Source organism: Leucoraja erinacea, unplaced genomic scaffold (genome assembly GCF_028641065.1).
Source record: "Leucoraja erinacea ecotype New England unplaced genomic scaffold, Leri_hhj_1 Leri_69S, whole genome shotgun sequence".
In the NCBI taxonomy this organism is placed as follows: domain Eukaryota; kingdom Metazoa; phylum Chordata; class Chondrichthyes; order Rajiformes; family Rajidae; genus Leucoraja; species Leucoraja erinaceus.
In genome coordinates this window covers 142,162-168,095 of record NW_026576619.1, presented here as the reverse complement: position 1 = coordinate 168,095, position 25,934 = coordinate 142,162, and the positions used below count along the sequence as shown (strand labels likewise).

The 25,934-nt window shown below is 61.0% G+C and overlaps 1 protein-coding gene and 1 long non-coding RNA gene across 2 annotated transcripts; both read left to right on the top strand.

Moving 5' to 3' along the window:
- The first annotated feature begins 869 nt into the window (after positions 1-869).
- LOC129694526 (uncharacterized) lies at positions 870-14,302 on the top strand. The gene is made up of 6 exons (XR_008723009.1): positions 870-1,097; positions 6,361-6,435; positions 6,811-6,882; positions 12,645-12,715; positions 13,639-13,793; positions 14,159-14,302. It is a non-coding gene; the product is annotated as an uncharacterized LOC129694526 (long non-coding RNA).
- A 751-nt stretch (positions 14,303-15,053) lies between these two features.
- On the top strand, positions 15,054-23,367 carry LOC129694513 (high affinity nerve growth factor receptor-like). The gene is made up of 8 exons (XM_055631229.1): positions 15,054-15,179; positions 16,103-16,429; positions 16,882-16,946; positions 18,304-18,409; positions 19,048-19,221; positions 20,674-20,804; positions 21,828-22,080; positions 23,042-23,367. The coding sequence occupies exons 1-8, from the start codon at positions 15,077-15,079 to the stop codon at positions 23,365-23,367; spliced, it is 1,485 nt and encodes a 494-aa protein (XP_055487204.1). The 5' UTR covers positions 15,054-15,076.
- Positions 23,368-25,934: the final 2,567 nt, after the last annotated feature.

Genomic DNA, 25,934 nt, shown 5'->3' with positions numbered 1-25,934 from the left:
CCTCCTCTCTCCTTCCTCCTCTCTCCCCCTCCCTCCTCCTCTCTCACTCCCTCCCTCCTCCTCTCCCTCCCTCCTCTCTCTCCCTCCCTCCTCCCTCCCTCTTTCCTCTCCTTCCGTCTCTCTACTTCTCTCTCTCCCCCGTCACTCCTTCCCTCCCTTCCTCCCTCTCCTTCCTTTCCCTCCTCTCCCTCCCTCCTCTCCTCCCCTCCCCCTCCCTCATCCCTCCTCTCTTCCTCTCCCTCCTCTCCTCTCCCTCCCTCCTCTCTCTCCTCTCCCTCCCTCCTCTCCTCCCTCCTCCTCTCCCTCCCTCCTTTCTCCCTCCCTCCTCTCCCGCCCCCTCTCCCTCCCCCTCACTCGCTCGCTGCCTCTCGCTCCAGTGTTTTGCGTCCCACTCTCTCTCCGATCTCCCCGGCTGCCGCTCACTCTCTCCTCCCTCTCCCCTTCTCTCCCTCTCTCCCCCCTCTCACACACACACACACACTGTCAGTGTCTCCATCCACGCCGTCGCCCCTTCTCTGACTTGGACACACACACACACACACACAGAGGCTTCCTGTCCGTCTCTCTCCCTCCATCTCATCCTCACCCTCGTCTCTCTCCCTCTCTCTTCGCCCCTTGTTTCCCCCTCTCCTCCCCCTCCCCTCTACTCTCCCCCCTCTACTTCCCTCTTCTCCCAACACTTACCCCTTCTCCAAACCTCTTCTCCTCAATCTCTCCCTCTCTCCCTCTCTCTCCCCCAACCTCTCTTACTCCCGTCGCCCCCCCGCACTACCCCTCTCGTTTCCCTCTAACCCCCCCCCCCTCCCCCCACACCACACTCCTCTCACCCCCCCCCCCCCCCCCCCCCCCCCATTCCCCCGTGTGTTTTGCTCACCGTGTTCCCGGGGCTGTGTCTGGAGCCGGGATGGTCCCAGCCTCCTGCCCCGGGACCCTGGTGTGGATGGGACTGGTCCTGGTGGAGGTGGCGGCTCCACGGGGGGCGGCTTCGTGTCCCAGCGGCTGCCGGTGTTGTGGCCGTCCTCGGTGCAGTGCGGGAGGGCGGAGGGAACAGGATTCCCCCTCCTCGATCAGGTGGAGAGAGTCAACGTAACGGAACTGTGAGTGGAGTCCGTGCCCCCCCCCCCCCCGAAACCCACCTCACCCCACCCCCCCCCCTCACCCCCTCACCCCCCCCTCAACCTCACCCCCCACCTCACTCTCACCCCCCCCCCCACCTCACCCCAACCCCTCCCTAAACCCACCTCACCCCCCCCCCCCCCACCTCACCCCACCCCTCCCGAAACCCAAACCCACCTCACCCCACCCCCCCCTCACCCTCACCCCCCCACCTCAACCTCACCCCCACCTCACTCTCACCCCCCCCCACCTGCTCACCCCCCCCCCACCTCACCCCAACCCCAACCTCCCGAACCCCACCTCACCCCCACCCCCCCCCCCCCTCACCTTCAACCTCACCCCCCTCGAAACTCGTTCCGTGCGCGACCCACTCGCAGCGACCACCCCCCCCTCCCTCCCCCTCACCTCTCACCCCCTCTCCACCCACCCCCCCCCACCTCACTCTCACCCCCCCCATCTCACTCGCTCCCCCCCACCTCAACCTCACCCCCCACCCTCACTCTCACTCTCACCCCCACCCCCCCCCCCTAAACCCACCTCACCCCAACCCCCCCACCTCACCCTCACCTCTCCCCCTCACCCCCCCCACCTCAACCTCACCCCCCCCCTCGAAACTCGCTCCGCGTGCGCGATTCCACTCGCAGCGACCACCCCCCACCCTCACTCTCCCTCTCACCCCCCCCCACCTCACTCTCACACCCCCCCCCATCTCACTCTCACCCCCCCCCATCTCACTCTCATCCCCCACCTCCCTCACCCTCACCCCCCCCCCCTCCACCCCGAAACCCCCCCACCCCCCCACCTCAACCCTCACTCTCACCCCCCTCCCCACCTCCTCACATCCCCCACCCCCCCCCCCCCCCCATCTCACTCTCACCCCCCCCCCCCCATCTCAACCTAACCTTCACCCCCTCCCCACCAGCCCTGGGCCCCCTCCCTCGCTCCCGTCCACTCCTCCTCACCCCGCCCGCCCCTACCCCCCCCCCCGCCCCCGCCTCCCCATCCTCTCCCCTACCCCCCCACCCCACATTCCCTCCACGGCCCTATTACTCCCCCGTCTACCCCCCAAACCCCCCACCACTCCCCTCCCTCGGCCCCACCCTCTATACTCTCCCCTCCCCTCCGTTCCCCAAATCCAACCCCCACCCCGCCCTGCAACCCCTCCCCCCCCTCCGCGCCCGTACACACTTCCCCACCCACTACACTCTCCTGCAGCCCACGCACTATTTATCCCCATCCATCCGCACCCCCCCCTACTCCCTTGTACCCCCACAACTGCCCTCCCCTCCAAGCGCCCCATTCCACACTTCACTACTCCCCCCCCTCTCCCCCCTCCCCCTCCCTCCCCACCCACGTACACTCTGCTGCACCCCCACCTCCCCAGCGCCCTCTCTCCCCCCAACCCCCTATATCTCTGACCCCCCCCCGATGCCTCTGCATAAACAAGCCCGCATCCACCCCTACACCCCCCCCCCCCCCCCTGAATCCCCTGCTCCCCTCCCTCCTCTGCCGGGCATCCCCCCCTCCCTCTTGCCGCCCCCCCCCCCGGCTTGGTCACCCGCAGGCGGTGTCACAGTGGTTCCCTGTCGCGTCGTTTCATCCGCCTCAGGACCAGGTCCCTCGGGACGGGCGTGGGGGGGGGGGGGGGGGAGGGGAGCGGGGATGGGGGGGGGGGGTGGGAGGGGATAGGGGGTTTGCCAGCCAATTGAGGAGAGGGGATGAGAAGGAGGTTGAGGAGCACGGGGTAGGGTCCCGGTGGGCACTAGAGTGCAGCGGGCAGTGCAAAGGTGAACATAATCACTTTAACAGCGTCACAGTTTTGTTTATTGTCACGTGTAGCTAGGTACAGTGAACAGCTTTTGTTGCGTGCTGTCCATCCAGCGGAGACACAATAAATGATCACAAGTGCATATAGACACAAGTGCAGGGATCACAGCGCGGGTGACTGGGAGAGCTGGCATTTAGCAGATGACAGGGACATTCAGAATACTGTTAACAGTGGGGAAAGTAACTGCTGCAGAATCTGATGATATGTACTTTAAAGTTTCTGTACCTTCATCCCTACAGGAGAGGGGAGAAGGGGGGAGACAGGGATGTGATGTTGAGGCTTTATAAGGCGCTGGTCAGGCCGCATTGGGAATATTGTGAGCTATTCTGGGCACCATATCTGAGGAAGGATGTGCTGGCTCTGGAGAGGGTCCCAGGATGATCCCAGGAATGAGTGGGTTAACATATGATGAGCATTTGACAGCACTGGGCCTGTACTCGCTGGAGTTTAGAAGAATGAGGAAGGACCTGGTTGAAACTTACAGAATAGTGAAAGTCTTAGATAGAGTAGATGTGGAGAGGATGTTTCCACTAGTGGCCATAACCTCAGAATAAAGAACATTATTTTAGGAAGGAGATGAGGGGAAATGTGTTAAATCAGTGGGATTCTTGCCACAGAAGGCTGTGGAGGCCGTCAGTGAATATATTTAGGGCAGATTTAGATAGATTAGCAAGGGTGTCGGTGGTTATGGGGCGAAGGCAGGAGAAAGGGGTTAGGATGGAGAGAAAGATCAGCCATGCTTGAATGACGGAGTAGATTTGATGGGCCGAATGGCCTAATTCTCCTGTCTCTTATGATCTTGTGAATGACCGAGGTGGGGACAGGGAGAAATCTTTGAAGATGTTGGCTGAGGCAGCGTGAAGTGTAGATGGAGTCGCTGGCGATGTGTGATGGACTGGGCTACATCTGAGCTTGCCAAATATTACTCAAGAGAGAGCAACGTAGAGTGGAAACTATAGGCCGGTTAGTCTGACTGTTGTGGTTGGTAAGATTTGGGAATCCATTATAAAGGATGTGGTTTGCAAGTACTTAGAAGCTTATGATAACATGGGCCAAAGTCAGCATGGTTTTGTGAAGGGGCGATCTTGCCTGGCATAGAAACATAGACAAAAGGTGCAGGAGTAGAGGCCCTTCGAGCCTGCACCATTCGCCATTCAATATGATCATCCAACTCAGTATCCTGTACCTGCCTTCTCTCCATACACCCTGATCCCTTTAACCACAAGGGCTACATCTAACTCCCTCTTAAATATAGCCAATGAACTGTGGCCTCAACTACCTTCTGTGGCAGAGAATTCCACAGATTCACCACTCTCCGTGTAAAAAAATGTTTTTCTCATCTCGGTCCTAAAAGATTTCCCCCTTATCCTTAAACTGTGACCCCTTGTTCTGGACTTCCCTAACATCGGGAACAATCTTCCTGCATCTAGCCTGTCCAACCCCTTAAGAATTTTGTAAGTTTCTATAAGATCCCCTCTCAATCTCCTAAATTCTAGAGAGTATAAACCAAGTCTATCCAGTCTTTCTTCATAAGACAGTCCTGACATCCCAGGAATCAGTCTGGTGAACCTTCTCTGCACTCCCTCTATGGCAATAATGTCTTTCCTCAGATGCCTGATGGAATTCTTTGACAAATTAAATAGCAGAATAGACAAAGGAGAGACAGTGAGATATTATTTACCTGGATTAACATAAGGCATTTGATAATTTGCCACACGTCAGGTGTCTAAGGAAGATGACCAAATGGGAGATACTAGCATGGATAGCAGGTTGGTGCAATATTTCCAAAAGGTTAATCTGAAAATTGAAACAGGAGCAGTGAAGGCGAATGGAAGCTAGCGTTTATTTCAAGAAGGCTAGAATATAAAAACTTGGTTGAAATACTGAGGCATTGGTCTGGCGGCATTTAGCGAATTGTGACCCATATCTGAGGAAGGATGTGTTGGCTCTGGAGAGGGTCCACAGAGGTTTACGAGAACTAACCAGTGGATTCTCGGATTGAAATATGATGAGCGTTTGTCGGCGCTGGGCCTGTACTCGCTGGAGTTTAGGAGTTTAGGATGAGGGGGGAACCTCATTGAAACGTCACCGAATAGTGAAAGGCCTGGATACAGTGGATGTGGGGAGGATGTTTCCACTAGTGGGAGAGTCTAGCATCAGAGGGCACAGCCTCAGAAGGAAAGGCCGCACCTTTAGACAGGAGATGAGGAGGAATTTGTTTAGTCAAAGGGTATTTTTAAGGCAGAGGTTGACTGATTCTGGATTGGTTAAAGTATCAAAGGTTACGGGGAGAAGGCAGGAGAATGGGGTTGAGAGGGAAAGATAGATCAGCCGTGATTGAATGGCGGAGTAAACCGGATGGGCTGAATGGCCTCATTCTAATAAGTGTTATGACGCTGTAATTTCTTGCGGTTTGGGCCGAGCTGTTCCCCGAACCAAGCAGTGATGTAACCCAACATTATGCTTTCCGTGGGGCATCTGCAGAAGTTGGTGAGATTCACTGGACATTATGAAACTCTGTCACTCGCGTGTGCGCTCACTCATCGTCGTTGGTGAATCAGCCAAAAACTGTGGTGTTATGGAGTTGGTGGGGAACTGAGTCACACTGGGCGTGACTGTAGAGGGGGCGCAGTGAGGGGTGTGGGGACATTCTGTGGGGTTATTATGGAGGAGGGGTGTTAGGCGAGGGTGTGGGAGGGAAGGGGGGTAGGGGTGAGGGAGGACAGGTATGCGAGGAGGGGCTGGCGGAGGGGAGAGGAGAGGGGTCTGGGGGTGATAGAGGAACTGGGTTGTGGAGGGGGATGAGGGGTGATGGCGTGGGGTGTTTAGGGAGGGGTGAGGGGTGTGCAGGGGCGGGGATAGAGGTGTGGGGGAAGGGGAGGGTGGAGTGGGGTGTTAGGGAGGGGTGTGCGGGGCGCCCCCCCCTTATAGAAACTTACAAAATTCTTAAGGGGTTGGACAGGCTAGATGCAGGAAGATTGTTCCCGATGTTAGGGAAGTCCAGGACAAGGGGGTCACAGCTTAAGGATAAAGGGGAAATCCTTTAAAACCGAGATGAGAAGAACTTTTTTCACGCAGAGAGTGGTGAATCTCTGGAACTCTCTGCCACAGAGGGTAGTTGAGGCCACAGTTCATTGGCTATATTTAAGAGGGAGTTAGATGTGGCCCTTGTGGCTAAGGGATCAGGGGGTATGGAGAGAAGGCAGGTACGGGATACTGAGTTGGATGATCAGCCATGATCATATTGAATGGCGCTGCAGGCTCGAAGGGCCGAATGGCCTACTCCTGCACCTAATTTCTATGTTTCTATGTTTCTATGGGAGGGGATAGAGATGTGGGGAAGGGGAGGGTGGAGTGGGTGGGGGGGGTTAGGGTCGTTAAACCCAGGCTGATCCAATCCCCCCCCCCTCCCGCAGGTACATCGAGGGCCGACCGAAGCTGACGCATCTCACCGCCGGCGACCTGAAGCACTACAGCAGGCTCCGGAATCTGTGAGTCTCCATCGACCTCCACCCCCCCACACACTCATCCACCCCTCACCCCCTCCCATCCCCTCCCCCACATCATCCACTTCCTCCCCTCCCCTCCCCCCCTCAACCTGCATCCGTTCCCTCCCATCCACAGAGGCTCCGGACATTCTCGAACGAGGGGCCGGAGGTCTGGCCGCTGACTGGTGTCTGACTCCCCCCTTCCGGTCAGTGGGTGTGGGGTCACTGATGCCGGGGGAGGGGGGGTGGCAGGATGTTTGGGTGAGTGGGGGCAGGGTCGGGGTACCGGTGGAGACAACTGTAAACTGGTCGTGAGGGTAAATGGGGAATTGGGGCAATTGTAGACGCCGCTGCCTGAGCTCCGCCTTTGCCTTGCAGGACCATCACTAACTCGGGGCTGGTCAACATTCATGACGACTCCTTCAGCCACTGCCCGGAGCTGCAATACATGTGAGTGTCCCGTCCCTGTCCGAGCCCATTCTGAGTGAGCCTGCTCCGTGTTCAGTCCGGGCCCCGGGCCCAGTCCGGGTCCAGTTCGGGTCCGGTCCGGGCTAAGTCTCTGCCCAGGATGTCATTCACTCCAGGTGGACCCGCCGCCCCTCAGCCCCAGTTACGCGGGATCGATCCTGAATACCGGCGCTGTCTGTACGTAACTTGCACGTTCTCCCTGTGACCGCGTGGGTTTCCTCCGGGTGCTCTGGTTTCTCCCCACGTCCCAAAGACGAGGGGGTTTGTAAATGAGAATAGAAGGATACAAACTTAAAGCACAAGGTGTTGGGGGTTCAGTATTGATGTGGATAGAGAACTGGCTGGCAAACAGGAAGCAAAGAGTAGGAGTAAACGGGTCCTTTTCACAATGGCAGGCAGTGACTAGTGGGGTACCGCAAGGCTCAGTGCGGGGACCCCAGCTATTTACAATATATATTAATGATCTGGACGAGGGAATTGAATGCAACATCTCCAAGTTTGCGGATGACACGAAGCTGGGGGGCAGTGTTAGCTGTGAGGAGGATGCTAGGAGGCTGCAAGGTGACTTGGATAGGCTGGGTGAGTGGGAAAATGCATGGCAGATGCAGTATAATGTGGATAAATGTGAGGTTATCCACTTTGATGGCAAAAACAGGAAAGTAGACTATTATCTGAAAGGTGGCCGATTAGGAAAAGGGGAGATGCAACGAGACCTGGGTGTCATGGTACACCAGTCATTGAAAGTAGGAATGCAGGTGCAGCAGGCAGTGAAGAAAGCCAATGGTATGTTAGCATTCATAGCAAAAGGATTTGAGTATAGGAGCAGGGAGGTTCTACTGCAATTGTACAGGGTCTTGGTGAGACCACACCTGGAGTATTGCGTACAGTTTTGGTCTCCTAATCTGAGGAAGGACATTATTGCCATAGAGGGAGTGCAGAGACGGTTCACCAGACTGATTCCTGGGATGTCAGGACTTTCATATGAAGAAAGACTGGATAGACTCGGCTTGTACACACTAACATTCAGAAGATTGAGGGGGGATCTTATAGAAACTTACACAATTCTTAAGGCTTGGACAGGCTAGATGCAGGAAGATTGTTCCCGATGTTGGGGAAGTCCAGAACAAGGGGTCACAGTTTAAGGATAAGGGGGAAATCTTTTAGGACCGAGATGAGAAAATCATTTTTTACACAGAGAGTGGTGAATCTGTGGAATTCTCTGCCACAGAAGGTAGTTGAGGCCACACAGTTCATTGGCTATATTTAAGAGGGAGTTAGATGTGGCCCTTGTGGCTAAAGGGATCAGGGGGTATGGAGAGAAGGCAGGGATGGGATACTTAGTTGGTTGATCAGCCATGATCATATCGAATGGCGGTGCAGGCTCGAAGGGCCGAATGGCCTCTACTCCTGCACCTATTTTCTATGCTTCTATAAGGATATACTTTTAGAATGAAGATATAGTGGGTGATACAGATACAGTGGGCGACAGAGTGGGCGACACAGCGATGCAGTGGGCGATACAGTTGGCGATACACAGTGGCGATGCAGTGGGCGATAATGGGCGACACAGCGATACAGTGGCGATGCAGTGCTTGCTACAGTGGGTGTGTAGGGCGCTGGCAGATGTGGACATCAGATGTGTGCCAAGGTGCGGACACGTTGCACTAGGGGAGGGCGGGAAGGAGGGCGGGGGGGGGGGGGGGGGCTGTATCGCTCTGCCTGAGCTCCCCCCCCCCCCCCCCTTGCCCCGCAGCGGCAAACAATGCCCCAGGGCCCCCGGCAGCTGAGTGTTTTATTTTAGCTGATCCATATTTAATCGAGCTCTTTCGTTTGCTGCTAATTGAAAATCAATGAAGCTTTCAGCTGCCGCCTGGCAGCTCGGCCGTGGAGGCTCCCCCCCCCCCCCCCCCCCCCCCCCCCCCCCCCCCCCACCCCCCCCCCCCTCCCCCAACCCCCCCCCCCCCCGCGGGGTCCCAGAGCCCGGGGGGGGGAAGGGGGAGAAACATTCTCTCCCCCCCCCCCCAATGACACTCCCCCTACACCCCTGGGTGCTGCGTCTCCCTGTCTCCAGTGCAGGGGGGGGGGGGAGAGGCTGAGAGGGGTGGGTCTGCATGTGGAATTCTTCAGTCACGCCCCTCTCCCCCCCTGCTCACCCCTCTCCCCATGGGCGGGGCATTTGTACCTCGCCCCCTCCACCCCCCCCCAAACACACACAGGGGGGGTGGTCACCGGATGGGACAGGGGCTGAATGTTGCCCCTTCTACCGGCGCTCTCACCCTCTCCCCCCTTCTCCCCTTTCACCCCCTCCCACTATCCCAACCCGATCACCCCTCCGCCTGCCTTGTTGTCTCGTTCCCCCTTTCTTCTCCTGCTCCCCCCCTCCCCCTCCCTCTCCCCCTCCCTCTCTCCCTCCCTCTCTCCCCCCTCCCTCTCCCCCTCTCTCTCCCCCCTCTCTCTCCCCTCCCTCTCTCTCTCTCTCCCTCTCTCCCCCCTCTCTCCCCCCCCTCTCCCTCCCCCTCTCCCCCCCCCCTCCCTCTCTCCCTCTCCCCCCTCTCTCTCTCCCCTCCTCTCTCTCTTTCCTCCTCTCTCTCCCTCCCTCTCTCCCCCCCTCTCTCCCCCTCTCTCCCCTCCCTCCATCCTCTCCCTTCCCCTCTCCCCCTCCCTCTCCCCCTCCCTCCCTCCTCCCCCTCCACCCGCCTCCTCTCCCCCTCTCCCCCCTCCCCCCTCCTCCCCCCGCCCCCCTCCCTCCTCCTCTCCCCTCTCTCCGATCTGTCCCTAATGTCCCATCCTTCTGCCATCTGTCCGATTCCATCCACCTGTCATGTCCCTCCCGGTATCGTCCCCCCCTTTCCGTCTTCTCTCAGTCCCACACCCTCTCCCATCTCCTCCCGTCTTTCCTTTCTTTCTGTTGCCTTCGCAGTCTCCCCCTCTCTCCTCCCTCTTCCTCTCATTCCCCCCTCTCCTCCCCCCCTCTCTCTCCTCCTCCATCCTCTGCCCTCCCCCTTCCTCCCTCCTCCCTCCCCTTTCCCCTCCCCCTTCCCTCCCCCCCCTCCCTCTCCCCCTTTCCTCCCTCTTCCCCCCCCTCCCCCCTTTCCTTCCCTCCCCCCGCTCCCTCCCCTCCTCCTCCCCCTTCCCCCCCCCCCCCCCCCCCCCCCCCCCCCCCCCTTCTTTCCCCCCCCCTCCCCCCCTCCCTCCCCCTCACCCTCCCTCTCCCCTCCTCCCCTCCCCTCCCCTCTCCCCCCCCTCCCTCTCCTCCCCTCTCCCCTCCCTCCCTCCCCCTTCTCCCCCCTCCCTCTCTCTCCCCCCTCCCCCTCCCACTCCGCACTCTCTCTCCCTCTCCCCCCCCCCCCCCACCCCCTTTTCTCTCCCCGTCTCTCTCCCCCCCCTCTCCCTCCCCTCTCTCCCCCCCCCCTCCTCCTTCCTCCCCCTCCTCTCTCCTCCCTCCTTCCTCCTCTCTCTCCCCCACTCTCCCCCCCCCCTCCCCTCTCCCCCTCTCCCCCCCTCCCCCCTCTCTCCCCTTTCTCCTCCCCTCCCTCCCTCCCCCCTCCTTCCCCCCTCCCCCCCCTCCGTCACTCCATCCCCCCCTAACCCCCCTCCCCCCCCCCTCCCCCCCCCCCCTCCCCTCTCTCCTCCCCCCTCCCCCCTTCCCCCTTCCTCTCCCCCCCCCCCCCCCCTTCTCTCTCCCTCCCCTCTTCCTCCCTTTCCTCTCCCCCCTCCCCCCCCTCCCCTCTCCTTTCTGCCCCCCCCCCCTTTCGCCCCTCCTCTTCCCCCCCTCCTCTCCCTCTCCCCCTCCCTCCTCTTCCCCCCTCTTCCTTTCCCACCCTCCACCTCCCCCTCCCATCCTCTCCCCCTCCCCCCCCCTCTCCTCCCCCCCCCCCTCCCCCCCTTTCCTCTTCCCCCCCCTTTCCTCCCTCTCCCTCATCCCCTCTCCTCCCCCTCTCTCTCCCTCCCCCTCTCCCCTCTCCCCCCCTCTGCCTTCCCCCCCTCCCCCCTCCCCCCCTCCTCCCCCATCCCCTTTCCCCCCCGCTTCTTCCATCTTCCTCCCTACCCCTTCCCCTCCCCCCTCCCTTCCCTCCCTCCCCCCCCGTTTCCCCCCCTCTCTCCCCTTCCTCTCCTTCCCCCCTCCCCTCCCCACTCCCCCTTCCCCCCCCCCCCTCTTCCCCCCCCCCCCTTTTCCCCCCCCCCCCCCCCCCCCTTTTCCCCCCCCCGCCCCCCCCCCTTTCTGCCCCCCCCTCTCCCTCCCACCCTCTCCTCTCCCCCCCCCCCCCTCCCCTCCTCCCCCCCCCTCGCTCCTCATCCCTCTCCCACCCTCTCCCCCTCCTCTCTTCCTCTCCCTCCCCTTCCCCTCCCCCTCCTCTCCCCCCCACCCTCCTTGCCCCCCCCCTTCTCCCCCCCCTCTCCCAGGTCCCCTCTCTTCCTCTCCCCCTCTCCCTCTCCCCCTCTCCCCTCCCCTCTCCCCCCCCCCCCCCCCCTCCCCTCTCCGCTCCCCCCCTCTCCTCTCCTCCCCTCTCCCTCTCCTTCCCCTCCCTCCATCCCCCTCCTCCCCCCCTTCTCCTCCCCTCCCCCCCTCCTCCCCCCCCTTCCTCCCTCCTCTCCCCCCTTCTCCCCCCTCCCTCCCCCCTCCCCTTCCCCATCTCCTCCCCCCTCTCTCCCCTCCCCCATATCTCTCCCCCCCCCCCCTCTCCCCCTCCCTCTCCTCCTCCTCTCTCCTCGGCCTCTCCCTCCTCTCTCCTCTCCCCCCCTCCCCCTCCCCCCCTCTTCCCCTCCCTCTCCCCCCCTCCCCCTCCTCCCCCCCCCCCCTCCCCCCTCCTCCCTCTCTCCCCTTCCCCCTTCTCCCCCCCTATCTCTCGCGACCCCTTCTCCCCCCCTCTCTCTCCCCTCTCGCCCCCCCTCCTCTCCCCCCTCCTTCCCTCCTCTCTCCCCTCCCCTTCCCTCCCTTCTCCCCCATCCCCCTCTCTCCCCTTTCCCCCTCCCCCCCCCTTTCTTCCTCTCCCTTTTCTCCCTCCCTCTCCCCCTCTCTCCCCTCCCTTTCCCTCCATCTCTCCCCCTCTCCCCCTCCCTCCCCCCCCTCCACATTCCCCCTCTCCCTCCCTACCTCATTTATCCCTCCCTCAGCCCACATTTTCTCCTCTCTCCCCCTCCTCTACCTCTCCCCTCTCTCTCCACTCCTCCTCTTCCCCCTCACCCTACCTGTCTCACTCATTTTACTCCCTCAACCTCCCCCCTCCTCCATCCTTACCTTCCCCCCTTTTCTCCCCCTCCCCTCCTCCCCCCCTTCTTCCTCTCTCTCCTCCCCCCCCTTCCTCCCCCTCGTCTCCTCCCCCCCCCCCCGTCTCCTCCCCCCCCCCTCCTTCTCTGGGGTGTCAGTCCCCCCCTCCCCCTCTCTCATCTCCCCCCCCCGCTCCCTTTCCCACCCCCCCCGGACAGGGTGTGGGCGTCCTCCCCCCCTGTGTCGTCTGTCGTCACATGGGGGTCACAGGCGAGCCCCCTGCCTGGTCCCCGTGGGTCACAGGGTGAGTGTGGGGTCACAGGGTGGAGGTCACATGTGGTCACATGGGGTCCCCAACTGGTCCACAGGGTGGAGGTGTCCAACGGTGAGTCACAGGGTGAGACAGGGTGAGTGTTGGGTCACAGGGGGAAATGTTCACAGGGTCAGGTGGTCACAGGGGTCACATTGGGGTGTGGTGTGTTGTCACATGGTGATGTTAGGCGCCGGCGAGACTTCATTCCTTCATTTTCCACAGAAACTTTTCATCAAACCGGCTAACCCTCCCGTCGTGGAAACCCTTTCGTTCTCTCTCGACCTGCTGGAGCTGTGAGAAATCTATCCGACCCCCTCCCCTCCCCCTTAACCCCCACCCCCCCCCCCTCTCCTCACCCATCCCCCCCTCTCCGCAGAGTCCCCCAGCACGGACACGGGCCCTTCAGCCCAACTTGCCTCATCTACACTAGTCCCACCTGCCCGCGTTTGGCCCGTATCCCTCTATAATGTCTTTTCCATGTACCTGTCCAAGTGTCTCTTATACGTTGGGATAGTCCCAGCCTCGACTGTCCCCTCCGGCAGCTCGCACTCTCCACCCACCACTCTCTGTGTGAAAAGTTGCCCTTCAGGTTCCTATTAAATCTGACCTCTCTCTCCCCACACTGTCCCGCTCTCTCACCCCACCCCACACACACACAGACACCCACACACACACACACACACACACACACCCACACACACACACACACACACACACACACACACACACACACACACACACACACACACACACCCACACACACACACACACACACACACACACACACACACACACACACACACACACACACACACACACACACACACACCCACACACACACCCACACACACCCACACACACACACACACACACACACACACACACACACACACACACCCACACATACACACACACACACACACCCACACACATACACACACACACACACACACACACACACACACACACACACACCCACACACACACACACACACACACACACACACACACACACACACACACACACACACACACACACACACACACACACACACACACACACACACATACACACACACATACACACAGATACACACACACACACACACACACACATACACCACACCACACACACACACACACACACACACACACACACACCACACACACACACACACCCCCCCGCTCTCTCACTCTCCCCCATCTCTCCCCCCAGGGTGCTACTGGCCAACCCGCTGCTCTGCTCCTGTCAGATCCAATGGCTCCGTCTGTGGCAACTCGCTGGCAGGGCCGGGCTGAACAACTCCAGCCTCAGCTGCCGGCAGTCTAGTGCAACCGTGAGCCTGGACAAGATGCAGCTGACGGAATGTGGTAGGTAGAAACCCCCACTCCCTCCACTCCCCCCTCCCCTCTCCTCCCCATCCACTCCCCTCCCTCCACTCCCCCCCCCCTCTCCCTCCACTCCCCCTCCCTCCACTCCCCCCCTCCCTCCACTACACTCCCCTCCCCCTCCCTCCCTCACTCCCCCACCCACCCCCCCTCCCTCCCCTCCCTCCCCTCCCTCCACTACACTCCCCTCCCCTACCACTCAGACCGCCCCTCCCACAGCGCGGCGCTCCCTCGGTGGAGGGTTTCTATCCTCGTGTGGGGGGGGGGAAGGGGGGAGGGAATGTGGGGGGGCGGTCGGGAGGTCGGGAGTGGGCTCGCCTGACCTCTGACCTTTGCCCTGTCCGCAGTGGCGGCCCAGGCCAGCGTCTCGGTGCGGAACATGACGGTGAGCGCGGGGGGACAACGTGACGCTGGTTTGTCGCGGCTCCGGGATCCCACCTCCCTCCGTCCGCTGGAACCTGGACTCGGTCCGATCCCCACACTCCGTGCAGGTGAGCGGGGGGGGGGGGGGGGGGGGGGGGGGCAAGGTGGGAGAGGCAGGAAGGGAGAGGAGGGGGGTGGGTGGGTTGAGAGGTCAAGGTGAGAGAGATGGGGGGGAATGGGGAAGGGGTGCCACAACAACTAAGTTACAGAGAAAGGTTGAACAAGTTAGGTCTTTATTCTCTGGAGCGCAGAAGGTTAAGGGTGGACTTGATAGAGGTCTTTAAAATGATGAGAGGGATAGACAGAGTTGACGTGGACAAGCTTTTCCCTTTGAGAATAGGGAAGATTCAAACAAGAGGACATGACTTCAGAATTAAGGGACAGAAGTTTAGGGGTAACATGAGGGGGAACTTCTTTACTCAGAGAGTGGTGGCGGTGTGGAATGAGCTCCCAGTGGAAGTGGTGGAGGCAGGTTCATTGGTATCATTTAAAAATAAATTGGATAGGCATATGGATGAGAAGGGAATGGAGGGTTATGGTATGAGTGCAGGCAGGTGGGACTAAGGGGAAAAAAATTTGTTCGGCATGGACTTGTAGGGCCGAGATGGCCTGTTTCCGTGCTGTAATTGTTATATGGGTTATATGGTTATATGGGTGAGAGGGCGGGTGTTAAACGGGGAAGGGGCGGGGGATGGATATCGGGGGGGGGGGGGGGGGGGCCGCGTGATGTGGGCGGGGTGGGACCCCCTAACCGGGTGCCCCGGACTGACAGTCCTGCTCCCCCCCCCCCTCCCCCCTCCCCCTCCAGACCGAACCCGGCGCGGCCACTGGAGGCGACACTGATGCTGCTCGGCATCTTGCCGGAGGAGAATAATAACTCGCTGAGCTGCCTGGTGGAGAATCAGGGCGGGCCCGACATAGCCTCACTCAATCTCAACGTGTTGTGTAAGTTCACCCCCCCCTCACCCCTCAACTCCTCACCTCCCTCACCTTCACCCCCCTAACCCCTACCTCACTCCCTCCTCACCTTTCACCCCCCCCTCACCCCCCTCACCCTTCACCCCTCACCCCTCACCCCCCTCACCCCTCACCCCCTCACCCCCCTCACCCCCCTCACCCCCTCACCCCCTCACCCCCTCACCCCTTCACCCCTCACCCCTCCACCCTCCACCCCTCACCCCTCACCCCTCACACCCCTCACCCCCCTCACCCCTCACACCCCCCTCACCCCTCAGCTCCCTCACCCTTCACCTCTCACCCCTCACCCCCTCACCACTCACCCCCTCACCCCTCACCCTTCACCTCCCCTCACCCTTCACCCCCCTCACCCCTACCTCTCACCTCCTCACCTTTCACCCCTCACCCCCTCACCCCCTCACCCCCGCACCCTTCACCTCACCCCTCACCCCCTCACCCCTACCTCTCACCCTCTCACCCCTCACCCTCACCCCTCACCCCTCACCCCTACCTCTCACCCACTCCCCTCGCCAGAGGTTGAGCAGACTAGTAATCTTATTGAGGTGTAAAAACTATGAATAGATCGGGTAGATGCCCGGAGGGGACATGAGGGGCAGCTTTTCCACACAGAGGGTGGTGGGTGTAACGGAACAAGCTGCCAGAGGAGGTAGTTGAGGCTGGGACTATCCCAACGTTTAAGAAACAGTTAGACAGGTACATGGATAGGACAGGTTTGGAGGGATATGGACCAAACGCGGGCAGGTGGGACTGGGGTAGGTGGGGCATGTTGGCCGGTGTAGACAAGTTGGGCCGAAGGGCCTGCATGAGTGCAGGGTGACTCTGACCGGTGACCTGTGACCCTGCACTGCGCTGACCTGTGTGTGACCCGTGACCTATGACCCTGCCTGCAGACAAGCCGGAGATCGTGAACCTGACGGACGCGGTCAGTCACCACAACTGGTGTTTCCTGTTTGAGGTCCGGGGGAACCCTCGCCCCAGCACCCGCTGGCTCCACAACGGCCTGGAGCTGCCGGACGGGCCCATCAGCTGGACAACCATCTACGATGTCACCTCCGACTCCATCCACGGCTGCCGGGAGCTCGACAGCCCGACTCACTGTAACAACGGCAATTACACCTTGATCGCCAGCAGCGCTCTCGGTACCGCCCGCCGCTCCGCTAGTGGTCACTTCATGGAGGGACCTCAGGACATCTGCCTGTCCGAGCCCACTCCTCCTGGTGAGTGGGGGAGGGTGGGGGATAGTGGGGGGGGGGAGGGGGGGGGGTGGGGGGTGAGAGTGTATGTGAGGTGGGGGGGGGTAGTGGGGGGAAGGGGAGAGGGGTGTGTGAGGGGGGTGATAGTGGGGGGAAGAAGGGAGGGGAGATAGTGGGGGAGGGAGGGGGGGAGAGGAGAGTGTTTGTGTGGGAAGAGGTGGGGGGATGGGGGGGGGGGGGAGGGGGGGAGGTTTGGGGATAGTGGGGGGTGGAGGGGGTGCCACCCACCTCCACTGCTCATTGGGTGGAGAGGGGAGAGGGGAGAGGGGAGGGAGGGGCTGGGAGTAGGTTGGGGCTGTAAAACGGGCGGGGTGGGGGTGGAGCGGGGGGGGGGGTGGGGCTGTGTAACGGGCGGGTGGGGGGGTGGAGCGGGCGGTCCTGAGCCAGTGACCGACGGCCGTGTCTGTGTCCAGCAGCGAGAGAGAGTTCCACGGCGACCACAGTGACCGCGGAACACGGAGACTCCGTGACGGGGTTGAGTGTCAGAGAGCGCCGTGTCTCACCCCCACCCCCACCCCCACCCCCCCCCCCCCCCCCCGCCCCACCCCCAACCCCAACCCTACCCCCCCCCCTACCCCCACCCCACACCCTACCCCCCCACCCCCACCCCACCCCCCACCCCCACCCCACCCCCCACCCACCACCCCCCCCCCACCCCCACCCCCACCCCCACCTACACCCCCCACCCCCCCCCCCCACAACCTAACCTGATGTCTGACATGGATAGGGTGCGCGAGTGGGCAGATACAGTATAATGTGGATAAATGTGAGGTTAACCACTTTGGTTGCAAGAACAGCAAGTCAGATTATTATCTGAATGGTGTCAGATTAGGAGAAGGGGAGATGCAACAAGACCTTGTACACCAGTCACTGAAATTAAACATGCAGGTACAGCAGGCAGTGAAGAAAGCTAATGGCATGTTGGCCTTCATTGCGAAAAGATTTGAGTTCAGCAGCAAATAGGTCTTACTGCAGTTGTACAGAGCCCTGGTGAGACCGCACCTGGAGTATTGTGTGCAGTTTTGGTCTCCTAATTTGGGGAAGGGCAGTCTTGCTATTGAGGGAGCCCATGGTAGGTTCACCAGGTTAATTCCCGGGATGGCGGGACTGTCATATGCTGAGAGAATGGATCGATTGGATTTTGCACTCGCTGGAATTTAGAAGGATGAGAGGATATCTTTTAGAAACATATAAAACTCTTAAGGGATTGGACAGGCTAGATGCAGGAAAATGTTCCCGATGTCGGGGGAGCCCAGAACTGGGGTCACACGCAGTTTAAGAATAAGGAGTCGGCCATTTAGGACTGAGATGAGGAAAAACTTTTCACCCAGAGAGTTGTGTGAATCTGTGGAATTCTCTGCCACAGAGGGCAGTGGAGGCCAATTCACGGGATGTTTTCAAGAGAGAGTTAGATTTATCTCTTAGTAGATGAAGGAATCAAGGGATGTGGGGAAAAGCAGGAACGGGGTACAGATTTGGGATGATTTTGGTGCTGGCTCGATGGGGTGAATGGCCTACTCCTGCACATATTTTCTACATTTCAATGTAGAATTCCACGCGGCCCCTCCTCTACACCCCCCCCTCTACGGCCCCACTCCCCAAAATCCTCCCCGTCAATGCCCCCCTCCCTCCACCCACTGCCCCCACCCTCATATCCCCGCCCCCTCCTCCAGTGTCTTCCGCCGAACCCAATTACTCTATACCTCTCTTTGCCCCCCCCCCCCCCCCCGTGGCTCCCCGGTGACTCTTCTCCGCCCCCCCCCCTCCCCGGTGAATCCCAGTGACCCCCAAATGACACCCCGATGACCCGCAGTGACCCCCCTCTCTCTTGCCCCCAGATGTGGGTGCGAATGGCTCTCGGCGCCGTGGCTCCGCTGCTGCTGTTGACTGTGGCGATGATCGTCGCTCACCGTTGCCGCAGGAGCACGAAGTTGCTCCACTCCAGTGAGTCTGGGGGGGGGGGGGGGATGGTGAGGGAGGGGGGGGGGGGGCAGACGCGGAGAGGGGAGGGAGGGAAGTGGAGGAGGGAGAGGAGAGGGTTTCCCGATGTTAGGGAAGTCCCAGGACAAGGGGTCACAGCTTAAGGATAAAGGGGAAATCCTTTAAAACCGAGATGAGAAGAACTTTTTTTCACACAGAGAGTGGTGAATCTCTGGAACTCTCTGCCACAGAGGGTAGTTGAGGCCACAGTTCATTGGCTATATTTAAGAGGGAGTTAGATGTGGCCCTTGTGGCTAAAGGGATCAGGGGGTATGGAGAGAAGGCATGTACGGGATATTGAGTTGGATGATCAGCCATGATCATATTGAATGGCGAATGGTGCAGGCTCGAAGGGCCGAATGGCCTCTACTCCTGCACCTAATTTCTATGTTTCTATGTTTCTATGAGAGGGACGGGGGCAAGTGATGGAGGGAGAGGCTGGAGAAACGGATGGAGGTGAACAGGGCGGTGTGGTTTGGGGCAGGTGGGGATACGGGGAGGTGGGGGTAACGATGAGGGAGGGGCTGTTACGCTGGGGGGGGGGGGTCGAGAAGGGGCAGAGACCTCCCTAACCCCCCCCCCCCCCCATCTTGCTGCCGCAGGGGAGGTGAAGATGTTGGCGGCGGAGGAGGAGTCTGGAGTCTCGCTGCATTTCCTGAACCTGGGGGTCAGCGCAAGCCCCCTGCCCGGCACCAACCCCGACCTCACCAAGACCATCCAGAACCCGCAGTATTTCTGGGAACCGCGCTCCCTCCTCCGGGGAGGAGACAACCCAGGTCAGTACCGCGCGGTGGGAGGGGCGGGGAGGGAGCGCCGCGCTGAGGGAGGATGGGCGGGGAGGGAGCGCCGCGCGGTGGGAGGAGGGGCGGTGAGGGAGCGCCGCGCTGTGGGAGGTGGGTGGGAGGGGAAGGGTCGGGGAGTGAGGGAGCGCCGCGCTTCGGCGGGGAGGGGTGAGGAGGGAGCGCCGCGCTGTGGGAGGGGCGGTGAGGGAGCGCCGCGTGGGAGGGAGGGGCGGGGAGGGAGGGGCGGTGAGGGGAGCGCCGCGCTGAGGGAGGATGGGAGGGAGGCGCCGCGCGGTGGGGGGAGGGAACGCCGCGCGGTTGGGAGGTGCGGTTGAGGGGGCGCGCGCGCTGTGGGGGGAGGGAGCGCCCGCGCGGTGGGAGGGGCGGTGAGGGAGCGCCGCGCTGTGGGAGGATGGATGGGGAGGGAGCGCCGCGGGGAGGGAGGGGCGGGGAGGGAGCGCCTCGTGGTGGGAGGGGCGGGGAGGGAGCGCCGCGCGGTTGGGAGGGGCGGTGAGGGAGCGCCCGCGCTGTGGGAGGGGCGGTGGGTGAGGGAGCGCCGCGGCTGTGGGAGGATGGGCGGGGAGGGAGCGCCGCGCGGTGGGAGGGGCGGGGAGGGAGCGCCCGCGTGGTGGGAGGGGCGCGGGAGGGAGCGCCGCGCTGTGGGAGGAGGGGCGGTGAGGGAGCACCGCGCTGTGGGAGGGGCAGGGAGGAGCGCCGCGCTGTGGGGGGAGGGAGCGCCGCGCGGGGGGAGGGGCGGGGAGGGAGCGCCGCGCGGTGGGAGGGGCGGGTGAGGGAGCGCCGCGCTGGTGGGAGGGGCGGTGAGGGAGCGCGCCGCGGGGAGGGAGGGGCGGGGAGGGAGGGGCGGTGAGGGAGCGCCGCGCTGAGGGAGGATGGGGAGGGAGCGCCGCGCGGTGGGGGGAGGGAACGCCGCGCGGGGGAGGGCGGTGAGGGAGCGCCGCGCGCTGCTGGGGGGAGGGAGCGCCGCCGCGCGGTGGGAGGGGCGGTGAGGGAGCGCCGCGCTGTGGGAGGATCCCTGGCTGGGGAGGGAGCGCGCGCGGGGGAGGGAGGGGCGGGAGGGAGCGCCTCGTGGTGGGAGGGGCGGAGGGTGGCGCCGCGCGGTGAGGGGGGCGGTGAGGGAGCGCCGCGCTGGGGAGGGGCGGTGAGGGGAGCGCCGCGCTGTGGGGAGGGCGGTGAGGGAGCGCCGCTCTGTGGGAGGATGGGGCGGGGGATTTAGCGCCGCCGCGGTGGGATGGCGGGGAGGGAGCGCCGCGTGGTGGGAGGGGGCGGTGAGGGAGCGCCGCGCTGTGAGGGGAGGGATCGCCGCGCGCGGTGGGAGGGCGGGGAGGGGGAGCGCCGCGCGGGTGGTCGGGGGCGGTGAGGGGAGCGCCGCGCGGGTGGGAGTGGCCGGTAATGGCGTAATGACTGATTGGCTCCGTCCTGCCACAGCCGTGCAGCACATTGAACGAGGCGACATCACCCTGAAATGTGAACTCGGCGAAGGGCCTTTCGGCAAAGTCTTCCTGGCCGAGTGGGACTGCGATGGTGACGAACAGAGTCGCCTCCTGGTGGCGGTCAAGGTATAAATACCCCACCACCCTGGGAGGAGAAGGGGGTGGGGGGGGTGGTGGGGGGGAGGGGAGGGAGAGAGGGATGGATGGGAGGGGAGAGGGGGGGGGGGGGGCTGGGAAGAGGAGTGAGGAGAGCGGAGGAGGGAGATGGGGGTGTGAGAGAGGAGGGGGGGGCTGTACAGAGGCAGCAGAAAGCGAGTGGAGGGGGGGGGGGTGAGGAGGTGAGAGGATTGGATGTGGGCCGCGGCAGATAGGTCGTCTGAAGACAAGGGATAGGTGGTGATGTGAGTGAGTGAGTGAGTGAGTATGAGTGAGTGGGGGGAGGGGGAGTGAGTGAGTGGGGGGTGGCGGAGTGAGGTGGATGTGTGTAGCGAGGATAGAGAGGATCCAGTCCTCACCTCTCTCCTCCCCCCTAAATGTCCCTCTGTCCCTCACTCTCTATCTACTCTCTCTCTATCTGTCTATCCCACCCTGCCCCTATTACCCGCCCCCTGCTCTCTCTCCTCTCCCTCCCCCTTTTCTCTGTCTGTCTTTCTTTCTCTGTCTGTCTGTCTGTCTGTCTGTCTGTCTGTCTGTCTGTCTGTCTGTCTGTCTGTCTGTCTGTCTGTCTGTCTCTCTCTCTCTCTCTCTGTCTGTGTATGTGTGTGTCTGTCTGTCTGTCTGTCTGTCTGTCTGTCTCTCTCTATGTCTGTCTGTCTGTCTGTCTGTCTGTCTGTCTGTCTATATGTCTGTCTGTCTGTCTGTCTGTCTGTCTGTCTGTCTGTCTGTCTGTCTGTCTGTCTGTCTGTCTGTCTCTCTGTCTGTCTGTCTCTCTGGTCTGTCTGTCTGTCTGTCTGTCTGTCTGTCTGTCTGTCTGTCTCTCTCACTCTATGGGTCTGTCTGTCTGTCTGTCTGTCTGTCTGTCTGTCTCCTCTCTCTCTCTATCTGTCCTGTTTGTCTGTCTGTCTCAACTCTCACCCCCCCCCCCCCCCCCCCCCCCCCACCCTTATCTCTCTCCCCCCACACTCCCCCTCTCCTCTCCCTGTCCACCAGGCCCTGAAGGAAGTGACGGAGAGCGGGCGAACGGACTTCCAGCGAGAGGCCGAGTTGTTGACGGTCCTCCAACACGAGCATGTGGTCAGCCTACACGGCGTGTGCACGCGCGGCGCGCCGCTGCTGATGGTCTTCGAGTACATGAAGCACGGAGACCTCAACCGCTTCCTGCGGGAACGCGGGCGGGAGGGAGGCGTGGGACCGGTGGGTGGGCTGGGCTGGTGGGCAGGTGGACAGGTGGACAGGTGGGCAGGTGGGCAGGTGGGACAGGTGGGCGAGCGTGGGACCGGGGGGCTGGGCAGGTGGGAGGGTGTGGACAGGTGGGCAGGTGGACAGGCGGGCAGGTGGGCAGGTGGACAGGCGGGCAGGTGGGCAGGTGGTCAGGTGGACAGGTGGGCGGGCGCGGGACCGGGGGGCTGGGCTGGGCCGGACCCCGGGTTAGGGGGGGGGTGTATCTGACCCCGGGCGGAGGAGGAGTGGGACCGGGGGCTGGGCAGGTGGGCAGGTGGGCAGGTGGGCGGGCGCGGGACCGTGGGCTGGGCTGGGCCGGACCCCGGGTTAGGGGGAGGGTGTAGCTGACCCCGGGCGAGGAGGAGTGGGAGTCTGACCCCTGACACCCACCCGGGTTCGATCCCGACCTCGGGTGCTGCGCTGTCTGCGTGGAGTTTCCACGCCCCCCCCCCGAGACCGCGTGGGTTTCCTCCGGGTTCCCCGGTTTCCTCCCTCATCCCCAAAGCGTGCGGGTTTGTAACCCAACCGCCCCTCTGTTGTGTAAAGTGGGATAGCATTGAACTAGTGTGAATCGATGAGCGGTGGTCGGCGTGGACTATGTGGGCCGAAGGGCCTGTTTCCATGTTGTTCCTCTAAACTAAAACAAATTAAACTCGGCGACAGACACAAAAATCTGGAGTAACTCAGCGGGGCAGGCAGCATCTCTGGAGGGAAGGGGTGGGCTGTGGGCCGAAGGGACTATTCCTCTGCTGTACTGTTTTACGATCAGTGGTTTCGACACCCCGGCCCCTGGAGGGTGTAAGGAGGGGTGAGGGGGGGGGGGTGTGAGGGGGGGGGGGGGGGTGTGAGGGGGGGGGGAGAGGGGGTGTGTTGAAGACGCCCCACTCCCTCCCTCTCTCCCCCCCCAGCGATCAGTACTGAGCCATCGATCGGACAGTTGTCTGAAAGGTTTCATCTCAGAGCAGAGTCTCTCTGTTCTGCAGATACTCTGTGTGTGGCTCTCGGCCCATCCCCCGGGGGAATTGAACGTGAGCGCTGGGCTCGGAGCCAGGCCCGGTGTGAGGCTGACTGCCCAGGCCGCATTAAGGCCGGGATCCATCACACGGCGCCCGCCCGGCAACAAACAAACAAACCGCAACAAGACACAGGACAAGAGACCAACAACAGCATAGACACAAACGCTGCAATAAATCCATGTACAGCAAGATGTACAACAGATACAGATATAACTACAGCAACAACAGCAGACCCAGCTATAAAGTACAAAGAGAAATATAACAGCAGCAACGGCAAATATAGCAGCGTTTGACAAACTTGGATGAGTGTTTCAGGAGAACATACACTGCTTCTTCTAGCAGATATTCTGAAGACTTGTTCTTGTTTAGTATTAATGTTCGCTAATGGCCAATATCATTCATTTACACCTCCGGACCCTGGAGGAGGGGGGGGGGGGGACAGCGACAGGGTAGGGGAGGGGAATGGAGGGAGGGGTTCAATAGGACAATAGGTGCAGGATTAGAGGCCATTCGGCCCTACGAGCCATTCAATGTGATCATGGCTGATCATCCACAATCAGTACCCCGTTCCTGCCCTCTCCCCATATCCCCTGATTCCGCTATCTTTAAGAGCCCTATCTAACTCTCTCTTGAAAGTATCCAGAGAACCGGCCTCCACCGCCCTCTGAGGCAGAGAATTCCACAGACTCACCACTCTCTGTGAGAAAAAGTGTTTCCTCGTCTCCGTTCTAAATGGCCGACCCCTTATTCTTAAACTGTGTGTGTGTGTGTGGCCCCTGGTTCTGGACTCCCCCAACACCGGGAACATGTTTCCTGCCTCTAGCGTGTCCAAACCCTTAACAATCTCATATATGTTTCAATGAGATGCCCTCTCATCCTTCTAAACTCCACAGAGTGTACAAGCCCACAGCCGCTCCATTCTCTCAGCATATGACAGTCCCGCCATCCCGGGGAATTAACCTGGTGAACCTACGCTGGGTTCCTGGATGGCGAGAGAGGACCAGGGTTCCAGGGCGAGGGGGGTGGGTGGGGGGGGGGGGGGGGGGTGGGGTGGTGGGGGGGGGGGGGGGGTGGGGGGGGGGTGGGGGGTGGGGTGGGGTGGGGTGGGGGGGGGGGGGGGGGGGGGGGCCCAGGGATGGGGGACGGGAGTGTGTGTGCGCTTTGACGCGGTGGGGGGAGAGAGGGTGGTGGTGTGAGCTCCCAAAGACCGGGAGAGTTGTGTACTGTGAGGGGGGGCTAACGTTACGTTAACCGCGAGTGGCTCTCCAACCTCACCCACCCCCTCACACCCCACCGTAGTGGTGCCAGGGCCCGGACGACCCCCATGTTGGTGGGGGTCAGCGGGGAGCTGCCGTGCGGACCAGCTAGCCCAGTCCCACAGCTACTGCGGATCGCCAAGCAATGTAAGAATGCGTAACTGTTTTTGGGATGGTTTATCTGGCCTCCCCTTCACATTCGTTCCACCGAAGGACCAGGTTCCACACTAAAACTGCCTTGTGGGGGGTGTCACTTGTGACATGGTTCTTCATGTGGCGAATTCCCACTTCATGTCCCGGGACAAGTCTGTGCACAACTGATTTATGCTTGCAGCATACAGGGTTTGTGTGATCACACCCTAATTCCCCCACCCCCTACCCACCGACCCCCCCCCCCCACACCTGTCCTCCGCCAGGTCACTGTATAATATGCTCCCCACCCCCCCACGTCACCACCACCCCACTCGGGATCCCTCGCACGGTGGTGTGGGGTCTGGGTACGCGCTGCCCAGGGGACTGTGGGGGCCAACAGATCGGCTGGGTATCCCACTGTGGCCTGTTTAAGAGATCACTTAGATCGCCCACCACCAGGATATTGCAGGTGGATGGAGGGATAATGACACGTGCAGGTGGCGGAGGATCATCTAACTGAATCAATCCTCCCGTTAGCTTTCAACCAGTGTCCTGGGTGGGAATCTCCCCCCCCGCCCCAAGGACCCTTTCCCCCTCCGGTTGTCCGCGCCGTCACCATATCCCTCCCTTTCTCCAACCAGGCCCTGATCTATTGCCCAATTTTACAAGATGGATTGTACAAGGTCTATGGAAATCAACTCCTGCGCTCAATATGCGTACTAGAACACTGATAGGCCTCAACTCCTTGATTCTGAGCTGTCTGGCTCAGGCATCTATCCGCTGAAGATTATGGACAGGGATGTTTCACTGATTTGCTGGAGCAGCGTTTCATACAGGCTATCCATCACGTGGAGAACATGAATAGTATTGTCTTCCAGTGGGGTCTGAACCTGTCCCAATCTGATGACCAGACTTATGCATTCATAACAAATGAAGTTTTTATACAGGGGGCAGTGGGGGGAAAGTTCTACTGCGTTGTATCAGGGTCTTGGTGGAGACCAAGGCACGGTTCCAGTATTGCGTATCAGTTATGATGAATTGAGTCTCCTAACCTGAGCCGAAGCATTCATTGCTACCATGAGGATTTGAGTCCTAGGAGCAGGGATGTTCTACTGCAGTTGTACGGGTCTTGGTGAGACCACCCCTGTGAGTATTGCGTACGTTTTGGTCTCCCCCAACCATTCTCCAGCGAATGTTAATCGTTGCATCATAACAAGATGATTGAGTCGGGTGAGCAGGGAGGTTCTACTGCAGTTGTACGCAGGGTCCGTGGAGACCGCACCTGGCGTTTGGGTGCACAGTTGGTCTCCTAATCTGAGGAATACATTCGTGCCATATGGGGCCGACCCAGGTTTAATGATAAAGGAAATCTTTTAAGGACCGCTATGAGAAAAACATTTTTCACACCGAGATTGGTGAATCTGTGGAATTCTCTGCCACAGATTGTAGTTAGGCCACCCAGTTCATTGGGC

Bases quoted from the DNA above. Each gene is read 5' to 3' on its own strand.
- LOC129694513 (XM_055631229.1), top strand. From the start codon at position 15,077: ATGCTGCTCGGCATCTTGCCGGAGGAGAATAATAACTCGCTGAGCTGC. The intron at 16,430-16,881 runs GTGAGTGGGGGA...TGTGTCCAGCAG, and splicing joins GTCCGAGCCCACTCCTCCTG to CGAGAGAGAGTTCCACGGCG. The intron at 20,805-21,827 runs GTATAAATACCC...CCTGTCCACCAG, and splicing joins GCCTCCTGGTGGCGGTCAAG to GCCCTGAAGGAAGTGACGGA.